This window comes from Dama dama, chromosome 21 (assembly GCF_033118175.1).
Source record: "Dama dama isolate Ldn47 chromosome 21, ASM3311817v1, whole genome shotgun sequence".
In the NCBI taxonomy this organism is placed as follows: domain Eukaryota; kingdom Metazoa; phylum Chordata; class Mammalia; order Artiodactyla; family Cervidae; genus Dama; species Dama dama.
The window spans coordinates 1,824,038-1,842,016 of NC_083701.1; the positions used below are offsets into that span (position 1 = coordinate 1,824,038).

Consider the following 17,979-nt stretch of genomic DNA (forward strand, 5'->3'; position numbering starts at 1 on the left):
ATGACCCCCTGGAAGACCCCACTTGCCAAGCCTACACAGCTTGTCCAGGGCTGTTAGCCCCAACCCCCGATACTGTTCTGGCAAGTGTTGTAATTTCAAAGTTATTTCCCCAAGACAATGGAGAACAACTGATGCAAGTAATAGACTAACCAAAAAGCTTGAAAGGAAGAAAGGGGAATACAATGTCCACAGGGCGCTCAGACGGTGAAGAATCTGCCTGCAATGCGGGAGACCTGGGTTTCATCACTGGGTTGAGAAAATACCCTGGAGGAGGGCATGGCAACACACTCCAGTATTCTTGCCTGGAGAATCCCCATGGACAGAGGAGCCTGGCGGGCTACACATTCTATGGGGGTTGCAAAGAATCAGACACGACTGAGCGACTCAGCACAGCACGTTATTTCCAGAATACAGAAGATCCCGAACATAAGTAGGACTGTCTATATACTCATGAAAGACCAGAAAAAGCCCTAAGTGCTCACTTCTGGCTAACCTTGAGGCTATATGCACAGCTGAAGCCTAAAGCAGAGTTGTAAACTGCCTAGTTGAATTCCAAAGCATGTCCCATATGCACCCAGAGCCACTTAGAAAAGATGGAGATTTATTGGTTATGAAATTAAAAGACACTTGCTGCTTGGAATAAAAGCTATGACAAACCTGGACAGCGTATTGAAAAGCAGAGACATCACTTTGCCAGCAAAGGTGTCTCTAGTAAAAGCTATGGTTTTTCCAGTAGTCATGTATGGATGTGAGAGTGGAACCATAAAGAAGACTGAGCTTTGAAGAATTGATGCTTTTGAACTGTGGTACTAGAGAAGACTCCTGAGAGTCCCTTGGACAGCAGGTAGATTAAACCAGTCAATCCTAAAGGAAATCAGTCCTGAATGTTCATTGGAAGGACTGATGCTGAAGCTGAAGCACTAGTACTTTGGCCACCTGATGTGAACAGTCAACTAATTGGCAAAGACCCTGATGCTTCAAAAGATTGAAGGCAGGAGGAGAAGGGGGCAACAGAGGATAAAGTGGTTGGATGGCATCACTGATTCAATGGACATGAGTTTGAGCAAACTCCAGGAGACTGTGAAGGACAGGGAAGCCTGGTATGCTGCAGTCCATGGGGTCGAAAAGAGTCAGACATGACTGAGCAACTGAACAATTATTGGTTCCAGACACTTAAGGAAATTTCTGTCCAGTCATTTATCTGACCACTGAGCTAACCAGGTAGAGACTTCGCTGGCTACCCATGACAAATAGTAGACTTACTTGACAGAATTAGTTGAGAAAAGTCACTGTACACATGCAACTACCACAGCAGCAACAGTAACAAAACGTGGAATCTAATGTCCAGAATTTCCACTTTGTATCATTAAAACCAGTCAGTCCTAAAGGAAATCAACCCTGAATATTCACTGGAAGGACTGATGCTGAAGCTGAAGCTCCAGTACTCTGGTCATCTGATGCAAAGAGCCAACTCATTGGAAAAGACTCTGATGCTGGGAAAGATAGAGGGCAGGAGGAGAAGGGGGCGACATAGGATGAGATGGTTGGATGACATCACCAACGCAGTGGACATGAGTTTGAGCAAACTCCAGGAGATAGTGAAAGACAGGGAAGCCTGGCATGCTGCAGTCCATGGAATCTCAAAGAGTTGGACACGACTGAGTGACTGAACAACCACAACAACAAATCATTTAAAATGTCTAGTTTTCAACAAAAAATTATGTGACATCTAAAAAAAGGAGAGGGTTTGGCCTATAAGTGGGAATAAAAAGAACCAGTCAATAGGAACTATTCCTGGGGAAACATCTAAATATATACAAAGAAGGGGGGTGCTAAATATGATATATACATACTACTACATATAAAATAGATAACTAATGAGGACTTTCTGTATAGCACAGGTAACTCTACTCAATACTCTGTAATGAGTCACATGGGAAAAGAATCTGACAGAGGGGATGTATGTGTATGTATAACTGTTTCACTTTGCTGTATAGGAGAAACTAACGCACAACATTGTAAATAAACTATACTCCACTAAAAGTAAAAAATTTCTAATAAAAAATTAAAAAGTATGTTCAATGAGCCATAATATCTAAAAAACTAGAGGAAAGTATAATAATGTCTCATGAAATAGAGAATGTCAATAAAAAGAAATTACAAAGAGAATCCAAATAGAAATTATGGAGTTGAAATGTACAACAATGGAAATGAAACATTTTACTGAAGGGCTCTACTGCAGGTTTGAGTAAGTAGATGAAAGAATTAGCAAACTTGAAGTTAGGTCAGTTGAGATTGTCTGGTCTGCAAAACAAACAAACAAAAAAAGGGATAAAAATTAACAGAGACTCAGTGACCTGTGGGACATCACTAAACATACCAACCTATACATAATTCTCAGGAGTGAAGGAGAAAGAAAGAAAAAGACAAAAAGAATATTTAAAGAAATTGTGGCTGAAAACTTTCCAAATTTGACTGAAACAAACAAACACGTATGTATTCTACACATATAGGAAGTTAAAGAATCCCAAGCAAGATGAAGTAAAAGAGATCCACACCTGTACACACCATAAATTGTTAAAAAGCAAAAAAAAAAAAAAAAAAACACAAAAAACCAAAAAACCTTGAAAAAAAAAAACAGCAAGAGAGAAGTGACTCATCACATACAAGTGGTCCTCAGTAAAATTAACAGAAAATCTCATACCAGAAACCATGGTGGCCAGAAGGTGGTGGTATGACTTGGTTCAAGTGCTGAAAGAATAAACCAGGTAAATCTGCCAACCAAGAATTCTATATCTGGCAAAACCATCTCTTAAAAAAAAAAAAAAAAATGGAGGCAATTAAGACATGTCCAGATAAACTGAGAGTTTGTCACAAACTCCCTGCCCTCCAAGAAATACTCAATGGAGTCCTTAGGCTGAAATGAAAAAACACTAGATGATAACTCAAATCCACATGAGAAAATAAAAGCACCGGCACCGGCAACTACATAGACAAGTACAGATGCTTTTTGTAACTTTTTTTTCTATCTGATTTAAAAACTGCTGCATAAAGCAATAATTACAAATCTATGAGTATAAGGAATTCCCTGGTGGTCCAGAGGTTAGGCCTCTCTGCTTTCACTGTCAAGGGCCTAGGTTCAATCCCTGGCCAGGGAATTAAGATCCCACAAGCAGCAGAGTGTGGCCAAAAAAAAACCCCTATGTAGACAGACATACTATATGAGATGGAATCTATGGGAATAAATAAAGAAGGGGGAAACAGTTATATAGGAGAAACATTTTTTAACACAATTTAATTTAATGTTAATCTGAATCAGATTGTTACAAATTAAGATGTCAATTGTGATCCCAAAGGCAACCACTAAGAAAATAACTCAAAAAATATAGTCAAAGAAATAACAAAGGAATTAAAATGGTACACTGTAAAATATCTAACACACACACACAAAGAGAATAATGAAGAAATTGACGGGGAGAAAGACATAAGACCCATAGGGAATAAATATCAAGATGGTGGTGGTTTAATCGCTAAGTCATGTCTGACTCTTGCAACACCAGGGATTGTAGCCTGCCAGGCTCCTCTGTCCATGGGATTCTCCAGGCAAGATTACTGGAGTGGGTTGCCATTTCCTTCTCCAGGGGATCTTCCAGACCAGGAATTGAACCTGGGTCTCCTGCATCACAGGCAGATTCTTTACCGACTGAGCTATGAAAGAAGCCCAAATATCAAGACAGCAGATATAAATTGTACTATATCATTAATTACATTAAATGTAAATAGATTAAAGTCACCAGTTAAAGGGCAGAGCTTAGAATAATGGATTTTTTTAAAGTCATGATCCAACTATACAATGCCTATAAGAAACACATTTTATATTCAAAGACACAAATAGTAAAAATTTGGAAAAATATACACCACACTAACAGTAACCAAAGGAGAGTTAGAGGGGCTATACTAATATCAGACAGTATAAACTTTAAGACAGATGTTGATACTAGCGTTAAAGAAGGACATTTTATAATGGAAAAAAAAAGATCAGTTCATCAAGATGACAGTTATAAAGATATATTAGATTAACAGAGCCCCAAAATACATGAAGCAAAACTGTACAGAATTGAAGGGAGAAACATAACATTTACCACAACAGTTGGAGACTTCAGTACTCTACTCCCAGTAATGGATAGAACAAATAGACCATCAGCAAAGAAAAAGAAGATTTGAGCAACACAGCAAGCCAACCAGACCTAAAGACATCCATGTAACACCCCACCCAACAACAGGAGAGTACATATTCTTCCCAAGCGCACATGGAATGTTCTTTAGGATAGATCAATATGTTAGGCAATAAAACAAGTCTCAATAAATTTAAGAGTAGTAAAATCATAAAGTATGTTTTCTGACCACAACAGAATGAAATTAGAAATTAATAACAGAAGGAGAGTAGGAAAATTCACAATTATGTGAAAATTAAATAACATACTCCTAAAAAAATATCCAAAGAAGAAGTCACAGAAAAAATTAGAAAATACTTTGAGATGAATGAAAATGAAAACATATCAAAACTTAGCACCATCAAGAGAGGTGCTAAGAGGGAAATTTAGAATCCTAAATTACTATTATTAGACTTCCCCGGTGATACAATGGATAAGAATCCACCTGCCAGTGCAGGGGACACGGGTTCGATCTCCGGTCCGGAGAGATCCCATGTGCTTCAGAGCATCTAAGCCCATGCACCACAATTACTGAGCCAGTGCTTTAGAGCCCACAAGCCACAAATACTGAAGCCTGCTAACCCTAACCCTAAGTGCTTGGTTACGATGGAAAAGACATTAAGTTTGTGGGTGGAAGATAGGAATAGAAAGTCAGATTCAGTGCTATCCAGGGTTTCAAGCATCCACTGGGAGTCCTGGAATGGATGCCCTGCAGATAAGGGATCCTATTCATTCTTATCAAAGTCCAGTTTCCGGAAACCCAGAGACAGAAAATAGGGTAATGGTGCCAGGATGAAAGGGGAGCAGGGGTAACACTGTACCCATGTTACTTTTGTGTGCAATAAAAATGTTCTGAAGGCAGAAGTTGGTCATGCAGGTCTTGGAGAGCAAGGTAAGGAGGCTTAATTTTATCCTGGATGCAAGGGGCATCCCTGGAAGAGAGGCAAAGTGGACCTCAGGTCCAGAATTGGGTGAGGGCACAGGGAGGACGTGCATGCAGAGTAGGTGTTCAGGTTGGGAAGAAATGACTTAAAGGGGACTGTGGCATATCCAGGAGGCAGAGGTGACAGATGTGGCCTCAGAAAAGCGGCCTAGACAGGAGGCAGGACTTGAGTGTGGGCATGAAGGCTGCTGGAGCCTGGACAGGACCCTAAGGCAGCCTGGAGCCCCCACCTTAAAGTCCCAGGTGGAATGGGGTGACTTGGCAAAGGGTCTGAGAAGAGCACAGAGCTAACCTGGGACAGCCAGCCAACTGCAGTGCGTCTGCAGAAGGCCTGGCTGTGGGGAAGCTGCTGTGTGTCCTAAGGTGGGTCCTGCACCCTCGACCTCCCAGTCATCACCCTTTATACCCAGCCGTGAGCTCCGAGGATGGCAACAGGCCTGACCCCAGGCTTCCTCCTGGACCTCCAGAAGGGCTCCCTCTGATTCTTTCCTTCTTTCATTCAACAAATGCAGGTGTATAGTCTACCTTTCCAGGCCTTGGCTCTGCTGGAAAAGAGGCAGAAAGTAAGACAGAGTCCCTGCCCCACAGAGCTCCTGTTCTGGGGCATGGGAGGCAAGCTGCAAAGGAATATCGAATACTTATTACTAAGAATTGGTTATCAACACAACGGATATGCACAGTTGTAGATGCATACACACTTTTAGATGCTTCCAGCTGGCAACTGCCTGAGAGTTCCTGGGTGGCTCAGCAACAGTCCCCCTTGTAGGAACCAGACTGAAGTGTCAGAAAACCCCAAATAATGACTCAAACATGGTAGAGATTTGTTTCTCTTTCTTGCAAATGAAGCCTAGGTTAGCAGCCCAGGCCCTTGGAGGTCCAGGGAGCCCCCGTCTTGTCTCCCCCCACCCACAGGGTGGGCTGAAGCTTACATCTCTGACGTGCTTCATTCCACATCCCCGAGGATGGGAAAAGCAGCTGGTTGATATCTGCATGGATTCACACTATGGATGGGCACAATAAGGACAGAAATGGTCTGGACCTAACAGAAGCAGGAGATATTAAGAAGAGGTGACAAGAATATACAGAAGAACTATACAAAAAGATCTTCATGACCCAGATAATCATGATGCTCTGATCACCAACCTAGAGCCAGACATCCTGGAATGTGAAGTCAAGTGGGCCTTAGGAAGCATCACTATGAACAAAGCTAGTGGAGGTGATGGAATTCCAGTTGAGCTATTTCAAATCCTAAAAGATGATGCTGAGAAAGAGCTGCACTCAATATGCCAGCAAATTTGGAAAACTCAGCAGTAGCCACAGGACTGGAAAAGGTCAGTTATCATTCCAAGCCCAAAGAAAGGCAATGTCAAAGAATGCTCAAACTACCGCACAATTGTATTCATCTCACACGCTAGCAAATTTAATGCTCAAAATTCTCCAAGCCAGGCTTCAACAGTACATGAACTGTGAACTTCCAGATGTTCAAGCTGGATTTAGAAAAGGCAGAGGAACCAGAGATCAAATTGCCAATATCCGCTGGATCATCAAAAAAAAGCGAGAGTTCCATAAAAACATCTACTTCTGCTTTTTTGACTATACCAAAGCCTTTGACTGTGTGGACCACAACAAACTCTGGAAAATTCTTCAAGAGATGGGAATACCAGACCACCTTATCTGCCTCTTGAGAAATCTGTATGCAGGTCAGGAAGCAACAGTTAGAACTGGACATGGAACAACAGACTGGTTCCAAATAGGAAAAGGAGTATGTCAAGGCTGTATATTGTCACCCTGCTTATTTAACTTATATGCAGAGTACCTCATGCAAAATGCCGGGCTGGATGAAACACAAGCTAGAATCAAGATTGCTGGGAGAAATATCAATAACCTCAGATATGCAGATGACACCACCCTTATGGCAGAAAGTGAAGAACTAAAGAGCCTCTTCATCAAAGTGAAAGAGGAGAGTGAAAAAGTTGGCTTAAAGCTCAACATTGAAAAAACTAAGATCATGGCATCTGATCCCATCACTTCATGGCAAATAGATGGGGAAATAATGGAAACAGTGACAGGCTTTATTTTGGGGGGCTTCAAAATCACTGCAGATGGTGATTGCAGCCATGAAATTAAAAGATGCTTACTCCTTGGAAGAAAAGTTATGACCAACCTGGACAGCATATTAAAAAGCAGACATTACTTTGTCAACAAAGGTCCGTCTAGTCAAATCTATGGTTTTTCCAGTAGTAATGTATGGATGTGAGAGTTGGACTATAAAGAAAGCTGAGCGCTGGAGAACTGATGCTTTTGAACTGTGGTGACCTTGAGAGTCCCTTGGACTGCAAGATCCAACCAGTCCATTCTAAAGGAAATCAGAAGCTGAAACTCCAATGCTTTGGCCACCTGATGCAAAGAACTGACTCATTTGAAAAGACCCTACAGCTAGGAAAGATTGAAGGCAGGAGGAGAAGGGGGCAACAGAGGATGAGATGGTTTGATGGCATCACCGACTCAATGGACATGAGTTTGAGTAAACTGAGTTGGCGATGGATAGGGAGGCCTGGCGTGCTGCAGTCCATGGGGTCGCAAAGAGTTGGATATGACTGAGTGACTGAACTGAACTGGACTCACCCTTGAAGCTTCCGCTCAGGTCTAGGGGCCTCTGTAGTCACATGACCTCACCTAGCTGCACGAGGTCTGGGAGATTCTTTACTCACAGTGGCCTGTGCTCATTCCAAAATTAGGGTTCCGTGACTGAGGGAGAGGGATACCTTCAGAGTAAACCCTGTAGGACCTTATACTCAGCCCTTGTACATCTCATCTGTATCTTTAGAGCCTGACATTTTCTTTCTTTATAAAATGTACAGCACAAGTGACGTTAATGAAAATCAGTGCCAAAATCCAGTTCTGCAAAGGTAAGCTCAAAACAGCTAACAGTCGTTTCATGAGGTAACATTATTTCCACGATTTGTGTTTTAAGTGACTGCCGAAGTCTAGTTAAAAATGGCTGATCAAGGCCAAAGCCCAGGTAGAATGCCCGGAAGGGGTTTTGTATTAGATGCCGGTCTGCAGAGTCAACAGGGAGACCACAGCAGAGCCGAGACCTCTTCTGCCTTGTAAGATGGGAGCCCGCAGACCAGTGGTGCCTGACTGACCAGGGGAGAGTCCTGAGAGAGGCTAGCCTGGAGGCATTTCTGGGGGTGCAGGGGTGGGGGTCGGGGCTGGAAGTCTTTGCCCAGCCTCAGGATCTGGAGTTTTTTCAACAGGGAAAGTGACTACAAGACAAATAGGCCAAGGGCAGGCTGCAGTCACAGTGGTCTCCAGCACCCTTGCTCCAGCCCATCCCCAACAATCTGGACCCAGGGTGCCCGTACCCTTCAATGCTGAGAAGTCCCAGAGTAAAGCCCTCCAAGTGCTGGCCCTCTCCCACTGTGGAGTCAGGGACCCCTAGGTGTTGAGGGAGGTCTCCCAGGCCTGGGTGGGGGGTCTGGGGCCTTGGAGTTTCCTCTTTGGGACGGTCCCAGGTCACCCCATTTCAGGATGTGGTGCTGAGGGAGGCTGTCCGCAGCTGGTGTGCTCCTTTCAGCACTGAGGCTTGCAGGACTGTACTGAGCTCTCCGCCCTGGCAGGGCACCTTGACTCTCGGCTTCATGCGGCCCTGGCATCACCAGACGGCCCACTTTGCTTTCCTCCCTTCCCCAACAGGCACTGGACGTCCCAGTCCCTCTCAGGAGGCTTGCCCAGCCTGAGGCCTCTGTGCAGCCCTGCATCAGTGCCCTGCCCCTCAGTACTTGGGTCGCCCCTGTCCCAGACTGTTACTTCGGGTGGAGCTGGGTGGGCTCAGCGGCTCCATCTGTCCCATCTCTCATGGACACTCCCAGGAGGCCGAAGAGGGGCTCCTCCTGCTGCACCCCAAGCCCACATCAAAGTTCTGGCCACCATTCCCCATACCCGGGGCCTCCCGTGTCCCCTTAGTTCCAGCACTGGAGATGGCACCGTGGGGGTCTCTGGGCACTGCCCGCCGTGCTTCCTCCTGCTCAGCACTGGACCGTGATGCACAGAGACCCCCGCTGGGAGAACCCTCCTGGGGCGCAGTTAGGTCTGAGTGTCCACCCAGGCTCTCCTCCCAGGCTGGCACTGGGGCCCTCACTCCTGCCATGCGGTAAGTGGACCAGAAGCGGCTGAGCAGGGTGCTGGGGCCTGCAGGCAGTTTCTCGCGGCAGGGCCTATGGCCCCACATACACAGCAGACAGCGGGCCAAGAGCCCAAAGGACATCTGAAACAGAACTGTTTATTTCCGAGGAAGAAGAGAACATGGGGAACTCCCAGCTGCCTCTGTTACTTCCAGAAGAGCACGTTCCAGAAGAGCAGCCAGCAGGGGTAGAGGCCCAGAGCCAGCAGCGGGAAGAGCAGGGCGCCGTAGGTGTGGTGCTCCAGCACGCCCTGGGCCAGCGCGGCCAGGAAGAGCTGCCAGCCCTCGGCCAGGGAAAGTGGTGCCTCCTGCAGTTCCCGCCACAGGAACAAGCTGCCCAGGAGTGAAGCTGCTGGGCTCGTCAGCACCAGCAGGGCAGCATAGAGCGGCCTGGGGGGGAAGCAGAGGCACCAGGCGGGGAGGAGGAGGAACATGTTGAGGTGGAACCCATGGTAAGAGGTGCAGGTTCTGCAGTGGGGGCTGGGCAGCACGTACCGGGGCCCAGAGGGCTTGGTGACTGCAGCAGCGGGCACCATGCTGGCGGCCAGTAGGAAGCCCAGAGAGAAGTTGGTGAGGGTGATGCAGGCCAGCTGTAGTGCCAGGTAGATGAGGGCTACCAGCTTCAGCGCCATCCAGCCCCTGTCTGGGGCCTGTGTGCTCACCACCCTGCAAGGCAAGGAGCTCAGAGGCAGCTGCCTGCACGTCCAGGGTGCACCTGCCCACGACCACCGAGCCCAGCTCCTCACCGGTGGGTGTTGTGTGGCAGCGCCAGGCCAGCTGCATAGATGGCTAGCAGCGTCAGCACCACAGCCTCAGCCTCAGCCACGGGGAAGTGCTGGGCTGCCACATGTTGACCCAGCACTGGTAGGACATAGAGCGCCAGGCCCATGGCCTGGGAGACCAGCAAGGGTGCCACAAGCGAGGCCAGCCCCACGCCCTGCAGGGCACAAGGGCACTTGGAGACGGATCCCAGGACCAAGGGAGTCCCCAGGACCCTCCCCATCCCACTGCAGCTGAGACTGAACAGCAGCAGTAATTACCACCTGGGATCCTAAAAGCTCACCCCAGTATAGCAGGAGGGGGAACCATCACCTGTGTTGGAGGGTAGGGGGGACTGGACCCAGAGGTCCCCCCAGCCTCCTCAGGACCCACTCCAGCCTCATGCAGCTGCATCCACAGTTCCAGAGCGTGGATGAGTCAAGGACCTTGATGAGAGGTGTGATGGGCTCTGCCCAGTGGGGGACCCAGGGCTCACTCCTACTCCCCCGCCCCGAGGATAGAGAGCTCTCCCCAGCCTAGAGTGGGGGGACCTGAAGCCAGCCACAAATAGACAGTGGAGGCAGAGGATATCTTGAGACCGAGGACCAGGAGCAAAAAGCCGGCAGCTGGCATGTAGAGGCCAATGGAGACGAAGCGGGAGAGTGCAGGGAGAAGGTAGAAGAAGAAGGACTGGTGCAGGCGCTCCAGAAGATGGTTGAGCTTGCGGAACATGCCCTCCAAAGCCCTGTCAGGTGTGGGCCAAGGTCATAGACGGCCAGATCCCCAGGCACCCACTCACTACCCTGCCCCAAGCATGCAAAGGGGAGATCAGACGCCACTTACTTGCCCACTGCCACCAGATCATACTTATACTGGCGGAAGCTATTGATGCCACGGAGGGTCAAGGCCTCCACGCGGTAGCGCAGGAAGAGGCCATGGGCACCGTGGGGGAGGCCAGAGGCCTGCTGCAGAACCATGAGCAGCAGCGTTTGTACACTCTGCAGTGGCCCATCTATTGAGGTCCAGTCCTGGGGTTGCAGCTTAGAAGATTTGGGGACAAAGTCAGATAAGCCCGACACACAGGTCCCATGCTACCCAGGCAGGTGGCCGTACCTTGCCCTGCAGCGTGCATAGCAGCCCCCCTTTCTGGCAGAAGGTCTGGAAGAGGTTGAGCAGGTCCAGGTTGGGCAGCTGTCCATTGAGCCCCTCCACGGCCACATCAAGGCTAGTGACCACATCGCTGCTCAGCTCCAAGGCCACGGCTGCCTGGATGGCCCCAGCCCGGCCCTGCAGGGGCGATGACTGCATACCTGTGGAAGCAGGTGAGTGAGCTGCCAACAAGTGGCCAGTGAGGACAGTGGCCCTGGGAGGGGCCAGGGCCAGGCAAGCGCACCCACCAGTGACATTGACGTCGTGGTAGGCTTCAAGCCAAGCCTCAGTGCCCAGGAGGTCATGTTCTGTCACCAGGAAGATGATGTCTTTGGCCCAGTAAATCTGCCCTAGAGACCAGAAGCCGTTCAGCAGGGTCTGAGGCAGTGGCCAAACCCTCTCTGGCCAGCAGGAGCCCCTGAGCCTCACCCCGGAAGTGGGCAGCAAGAGCCAGCATCAACCCGACAGCCTGGCTGTTGGTAGAGTCAGGGCCACAGGGCACGGTGAGCACCAGGGACTCCGTGCTGGCAGCGCGAGGTGCCCGGAGGATGCCGTACACGTTGATGCCCGACACCATCTGCACGCAGTATTGGGGGGGGGGGGGGGGTTGAGCCTCAGCACGACCGCACTCGAGGAATCTGAGAGCTTCCCCTTCTAGCCCCAGAATGCCCACCAGTGACTGCTCTGGCCCCAGGACATCCCCCCGTCCCCTCAAGGTGCTTCACAGTCGCAGGCACACCCCTCCCCCACAATACATAGCGCTCGTGGGTCTCATCTGGAAAGGGCAGTTTCCGGGAGAAACTCTGCGTGTAGACCTCCAGCCCCACTGACCGCATCGTCCGCTCCAGCCAGGCCACTGGCAGAGCCCTGGAGACACAAAGAGAGCTTCTGAGCAGAGTTCACTGGCCTTGACTGGCATTGCTTCCCTGATAACCATGGCTTTGCTGCTCACCCCGACTTCCTGTGGTGGGCAGCGAAGTCCCGGGCAAGGCTCCGGGCACGGTCTCCGCCCGCAAAATGCTCCTCCACCATGGTGGAGCCCATGGCGTTCTCCGACATGTAAGTGCGCTGGGTCAGCGGCGGGAAAGCCAGCGCCAGGAACCAAGCGATGCCCGCCACATAGCTCAGCACGCTGCGGAGAGAGGGACGAAGGGGCCACCGAAGCGTTAGAGGCCCTGCCTCTGTTTCTGCACTGGGGGTGGAAGGGGCCTATCTGCGGGACCTGGACCGAGTCCCAGGACTCGAGACGCCTGACAGGAGAGCTGAGCCCCAAGCCTGAGGCCCCGACTGATCCCGGTAGGCGGGAGGGGACGGGCGCGAGCGGTCTGAGGGGACTCTGCTCCCGGGGCCCCGCCCTCACCAGAGCGGCGCGTTGAGACGCAGCACGAGGCGGGCGAGGGCGCGTCGGCGCACCGGGTCCGACAGGAGGCCCATGGCAGGGCCGGGCGGCTCCGGGACCGCGCTCCCACTGCCAGTTACGGCGGCCGGTCCCGCGCGCCGCTCCTGTCAGACCCGGGCTCCGCGCCCGCCCGTACTTCCGGTCCCGACGGCCCTCGCGCCGCCGCGCATGCCCAGAGCAGAACCGCTGTGGACGGAGCGAACCCGGGTCTGGGTTCCCCCGCCCGCCGAGAGCGGCCTCCAGGTAGGCTACCTGCAGTGTGCGGCACTGGAGGCAATGAAGACTACGGCCGCCCGAGAAAGCTCGGCTCCAACTGTAATCAGAGAAACCTGATGAATACGGCAGCTGAGAGTAAAACCGGAAGCGGCCATCAGAGCCTAGACGCCAGATTTCTGAAGGTGCTACCACTGGCACTGACCGGTCTGAGTGCCGCGGTAGGAAGTGAGGGAGGGGGCTTCCGCGGACAGAGGCCAAGGCGTTGGCAGGTCCATTCCTATGGATGTCAGTCACCAACAGCCGAGTGGAATCAAGCATGTGCCCAGAACCAAGATCATTGGGGTCAGATGACCACAGGGAAGAAGGTGCATGAGACTACTGGCCAAGGGGTTTGAAAGGAGCTGGGGTGTGTTGAATAGAAAGTGGGAAGCATCCCTGTCCGGCCCAGGAGGTGCCTGGGATATTACAGAAGCAGCAGTCCCTTGGTTCAGGCTGCAGGGGCTGGTGATCAGGGCTCAGTCAGGTCTGAGGTGGAAGAAGGGGGAGCCTCAAGAGCAAGGTGCAGTGGTGGGGCAGCAGGGAGTGTCTGACTGACTTAGGGTCAGAACTGAGAAGACTCCAGGTGACATTATGTGTCTGTTGTACTTTTGGAGCCCAAGGTAAGTAGCAGGACAGGCCCAAAGGGCTCCTAGGGAGCAAGAGACCCTTCAGTCCAAGCCACAATCCAGAGGATGTGGGACACGGCCCCCCACATGACCACGGTGAATACCCAAAGCCACCCCTCAGGACTTGTGCTCAGGACTCTGGATGTGTTGGGATGAGAACGACAGACTCCATGGTCCCAGGGCGTGGCACGTTATACCAGGCTGTGTCTCACTGCCCAGCTGCCTTAATCCCTTCTTGGCCCAGACTGCTCACTTCATCCAGGGACATCCCCCTTCTTCAGGGTGCTCACCTGAAGCACCCTGGTGAGCAGGGTGAGCAGGACTGAGGCTGCAAGAGGTATGTAGTGCATGTCTGGGGGACGCATCCTTAGTCATTGCTGGAGCCAGCACCAGGCCAGGATCCAAGGACAAGGAAGTGCGGTGGGGAGAGACAAAAATACAGTAGAAGGTGCTTGGGTTTTATTCTGGGCCTGGGTGGCCATGTGCTCAGTCCCCGAGCAAGACAGAGGCCTCTTGTACATGCTGCCGGACCACACGGTCCAGTACGGTGTGTACATCCCGGGAAGCCCGGGCAGCGGCCTCTAGCACCTGCTCCAGGTGGTCTTCATGCAGCCTGGCATCCATCTCAAGCAGTGCAATCTGGCCTGAGGCTGGTAGCAGGGCCAGGGCCAGCTGGGGGCCCCCAGCTGCTTCCTCCACGTGGCTGAGGTCTGCCAAGGCCGTCCCATCCACAAAGCCAGCTGAGCAGGCACACACAAAGTCCCGCATGGGTATCCCCGCGTCCAACACTGCCAGCGTGGCTGCATTCACACAAGCTGCGTAGGTCCCGCCGTCTGCCTGCAGCACCTGCAGGAACCCCCCCCCCAGTGGCATCAGTCCTTCAAACCGCTAAACTCCAACCCCTCCTCTTCTCTCTCTCCCCTCCCCAGGCTGAGGTTGCTGCCTGCTCACCTGCACATAGATGTCAATCTGGGAGCGTGGGTGCAGCTGTGTAAGGATGGCTGCCTCGAAGGTCTGACGCAGCTGCAGACCCATCTCGCAGGACTTGCGGTCCCCGTGTGGCCGCCGCTTGCGCTCGCCTGTGCTGAAGGTTGCAGAACTGTATTGACAGTTCACCAGGGCCCGGTCAGGCAGGGCTCGTGCCCGGGAGCCTCGGATCTGGGGTAGGGTGGGGGAGAACACATGAGCCAGGCCCTTCCTCCCTCCACCTCCAACATGGCGGCAAGCAACCACTTTACCTGCACAACACAGCCAGAGGGAGGGCCATTGGACCAGGCTCTAAGCCACCATCACTCCTGGATCTCTCTCCTGACAGGCCTCCCTGTTTCCCCTCTTGACTCGTCCTCTCCCGACCCATGCTTCGTTTGTAGGAGAATCTGTTTACATACATCAAGTCTGATTCTACCTCCTCTACACAATACATATACTGCTTACCTTATATAAGGGTTCCCACCACGCGTGAGATAAAAATTCTAAATCTTTTCCCTGTTTACAAAGGTTCTGAGTTCCTGCTTCCCTAGAAATCCCTCAGTCTCATTTGGAACTAACCCCCCTCTTCCCCATCACCAGCCTTTCTGCTCTGCAAGCGTGCCATGCTTACTTCTACCTCTCTGGCCTTAAGTCTCCAGCGCTGGAGTGGTGATAAACCCAAGCGGTTTTATTAACACACTGTCTTCACGGAGTCTATGTTCCAGTGAGGAGACAAACAGTGAGATATAAGGTACATTGATGTCTGAGGAGACGGGTGCGGGAAACCAGGTAAGTGTGTGGGTATAAACGAGGGAACTTGACAGGCAGGTAAGGTGGTCTGGGGTGCGGTGGGGTGAGGTGTCACCCGGAGGTGACGTCGGAGTGGAGTTCAGAGGTGAGGGAGCGAGTGGGAGCGGCCCTGGCAGTTTTAGGAGCAACAAAGGGGAGTGGCGGGCGCAGGAGAAAGACAGGGACCGTCGTGCAGGACACTGTTAGGACTTTGGCCGTGGCCCCACAAGGCGGCGCGCACCAACCTCACCCCCGAGGCCTCTGCTCAGCCTGGTAGCCCCGCACAGCCGCAGTTGCCGCCACCGGAGGAAGCCCGGCTCGCGCGCGCCCACTCGCCTCGTGAGGCCCGTAGACCACCGCCAGCGCCTTGGTGTTGCCCTGTTCGATGTAGGCCGAACCGTCGGCCTGCGCGAATACACCCATCCGCGCCTGTATCTTGCGCAGCTCCCCAGCGCGCCGCCCGTCCACTCGGTAGCCCTGGTCCGACAGGAGCTCCAGCCCGGCCATGCCGCCCGGGCGCTATCCCCGTTTCGGCGCTCGGCGGAACTACAATTCCCCGTAGAACTGACGCCCTACTTCCGAATCCCGGGGCCTACGGCTTCCGGGGCACCGACCCCAACTTCCGGTTCCGGAGCCCTGCGAGTCTCCCAGAGTTCCCGAGGGCACTGCACCTCATTTCCGGTCCTTGCGGAACTGTGGTTGTGGGGTTCGCGGAGGCACACGCGGCCTTTCGGAAATGGGTTCGTGGCTGGAGGGCTGGAGGCATGCTGGACGTGGAGTCGCCGTGTCGTTTATTCCCGGCTTGGTTGTGGGGGCGGCTCCCTCTACCGTCCGGGCCTGCCCGCCCCACGCCGCCTTGGTCGCCGCCGGCCCGGGCCAGTGGCGGGACCCGGAGTGGCGGGGCTCCCGCCGCGCCGCCGCCTCTCCCTCTGCCTCTCCACTGAGCCCCGAGCTCCGAGCCGTTGGCGCGCCTTTACTTATGCCTGACGCTTGGCATCTCCCTCGAGGTTCGCGGGCGACAGCCGCCACTGCTGATCTTAAGTTCTTCCGCGGTCATAAATGCAGGCGTTCTCCCGAGCTGAGACACACGCTCTGTTCTCTTGGTTTTTTTTTTTTTTTTTTTTAACCGTTTAGTTTTAACATTTGTCCGTTTAAAAAGCAGACATTTATGTTGTACATACACATGGTCATATTTTTTTAGATTAGATTTTTTAGTTTCAGTTTTCCATGTGCATTGTTTCTCTGCACGCATCCCCCTATCTACTATAGCTTAAAAAATGGTTCCATGTTTTTCTCGACACTCATAACTACATCCAATAAATACATCCATAAATACATGTGTCACACACAGATTCATGTATACGCAGTTGTACAGTCACATAGTGGCCTTTGGAAATCTGTTATTTTTTAAAATGGGATTGTTTCATACATACTTCTGCATTTAACTCAATATTTTATCAAATCTGTCCAAGTAATCCTGTGGAACTCTTAATTTTTTGCTTGGTACGGGTATCAAGTAATAAGTAGAATGTACCCAGCAATCACCCCATTGTGGGCAGTGGATGTGTGTCCTGGGGTCTGGGGGATGGAGCCCGAGTGCAGTGACTTACTGAGTGAAGGCTGTGTGGGAGTTACATTCTCCCTCCTCTCCCACGTGGAATAAGTGTTAGAAGTTTACATAATCTTTCCCCCTTCAGAGGGTTACTGCCATTCCTCTTGCATTTCCTGGCCTGATGTATTCCAGTGTCTTGTGTCAGTCAAGTGCCCTGGAACTGCAGAGGAGCTCACAGGAGGAGGGATGAGATGTTTTCCTCCACAGCTGCCTGCTGTTTCCAGGTACCTCTTGCTTGGTGGTCAAGGTCACCATCAGGGAGCTCATTCCCCTCCTCATCTGTATTATTCGGGCTTCTCTGGTGGCTCAGCTGGTAAAGAATCTGCCTGCAATGCAGGAGACCCGGGTTTGATCCCTGGGTTGGGAAGATCCTCTGGAGAAGGAAATGGCAACCCACTCCAGTCTTCTTGCTTGGAGAATCTTATGGACAGAGGACACTGGTGGGCTATGGCCCATGGGGTTGTAAGAATCAGACACAACTTAGGACTAAACTTAGGGCATTATTCAGCTCCTCTTCAGTGCTTAGAAGCCAGATTCCATGCTTCAGGGCTGTGACAATGACCACAGGGAGGCGACATTCACAGGGGCTGAGTGTGGTGTGCACTTGGGGCTTTCCTGTCTGTGGTCACTGCAGATGGTGACCAGCATTGTCATGAAGCCTTCCTCCCTCATGTCTTTGGTGGCAGGTGCTGGCTGTTGGGCAGGACTCAACTGGGGCTGTGAGAGACAGCACACCTTCATGTGGTCTCTTCATCCAGCCTGGGCTTCCGCAAGCATGGCACCAAGGCGGCCTCCCAAGACAAAGTGGGTATTCATGACATTCTAAGACCTAGCCTCCGGAAGTCAGGTAGTGTCACTCTTGCCAGACTCTGGGTCAAGGCAGTCACAAAGGTCTGCCAGGTTCAACAGGAGGTGACATGGTTCCCCCTCCCCACCCATAGGAGCAGTTCAGTGTCAAGCTGTGGGAAGAGCAGGTGGAACAGACATGCTGTGGTGGGCTTGGGCCTAGGTCTCAAGCACAGTGACCCCTCCAAGGTGGTCTGGAATACTGCCGCACGAGGCCTTGTCACTGCTCCTG

General features: G+C 51.6%; 2 protein-coding genes across 2 annotated transcripts; both read right to left on the reverse strand.

Annotated features, from left to right (window-relative positions):
- Nucleotides 1-9,422: 9,422 nt before the first annotated feature.
- Nucleotides 9,423-12,791, reverse strand: GPAA1 (glycosylphosphatidylinositol anchor attachment 1). Its single transcript, XM_061122989.1, has 12 exons — nucleotides 12,612-12,791; nucleotides 12,204-12,383; nucleotides 12,007-12,118; nucleotides 11,681-11,828; nucleotides 11,500-11,601; nucleotides 11,216-11,412; nucleotides 10,946-11,142; nucleotides 10,694-10,847; nucleotides 10,436-10,531; nucleotides 10,090-10,280; nucleotides 9,839-10,009; nucleotides 9,423-9,733 (listed from the first exon to the last, which is right to left on the reverse strand). Exons 1-12 carry the CDS (start codon nucleotides 12,683-12,685, stop codon nucleotides 9,490-9,492), a joined length of 1,866 nt encoding a protein of 621 aa, XP_060978972.1. The 5' UTR covers nucleotides 12,686-12,791; the 3' UTR covers nucleotides 9,423-9,489.
- A 1,177-nt stretch (nucleotides 12,792-13,968) lies between these two features.
- On the reverse strand, nucleotides 13,969-15,903 carry EXOSC4 (exosome component 4). The gene is made up of 3 exons (XM_061122990.1): nucleotides 15,626-15,903; nucleotides 14,483-14,689; nucleotides 13,969-14,377 (listed from the first exon to the last, which is right to left on the reverse strand). Exons 1-3 carry the CDS (start codon nucleotides 15,794-15,796, stop codon nucleotides 14,018-14,020), a joined length of 738 nt encoding a protein of 245 aa, XP_060978973.1. The 5' UTR covers nucleotides 15,797-15,903; the 3' UTR covers nucleotides 13,969-14,017.
- Nucleotides 15,904-17,979: the final 2,076 nt, after the last annotated feature.

Coding starts and splice junctions, on each gene's coding strand:
- EXOSC4 (XM_061122990.1), bottom strand. CDS start 15,796: ATGGCCGGGCTGGAGCTCCTGTCGGACCAGGGCTACCGAGTGGACGGG. Junction 14,690..15,625: donor TGGTCTACGGGCCTCACGAG/GCGAGTGGGCGC, acceptor ACCCTACCCCAG/ATCCGAGGCTCCCGGGCACG. Junction 14,378..14,482: donor AGATTGACATCTATGTGCAG/GTGAGCAGGCAG, acceptor GGGTTCCTGCAG/GTGCTGCAGGCAGACGGCGG.
- GPAA1 (XM_061122989.1), bottom strand. CDS start 12,685: ATGGGCCTCCTGTCGGACCCGGTGCGCCGACGCGCCCTCGCCCGCCTC. Junction 11,413..11,499: donor CCACGACGTCAATGTCACTG/GTGGGTGCGCTT, acceptor CTGCTTCCACAG/GTATGCAGTCATCGCCCCTG. Junction 10,281..10,435: donor CCCCCTACCCTCCAACACAG/GTGATGGTTCCC, acceptor TGTGCCCTGCAG/GGCGTGGGGCTGGCCTCGCT.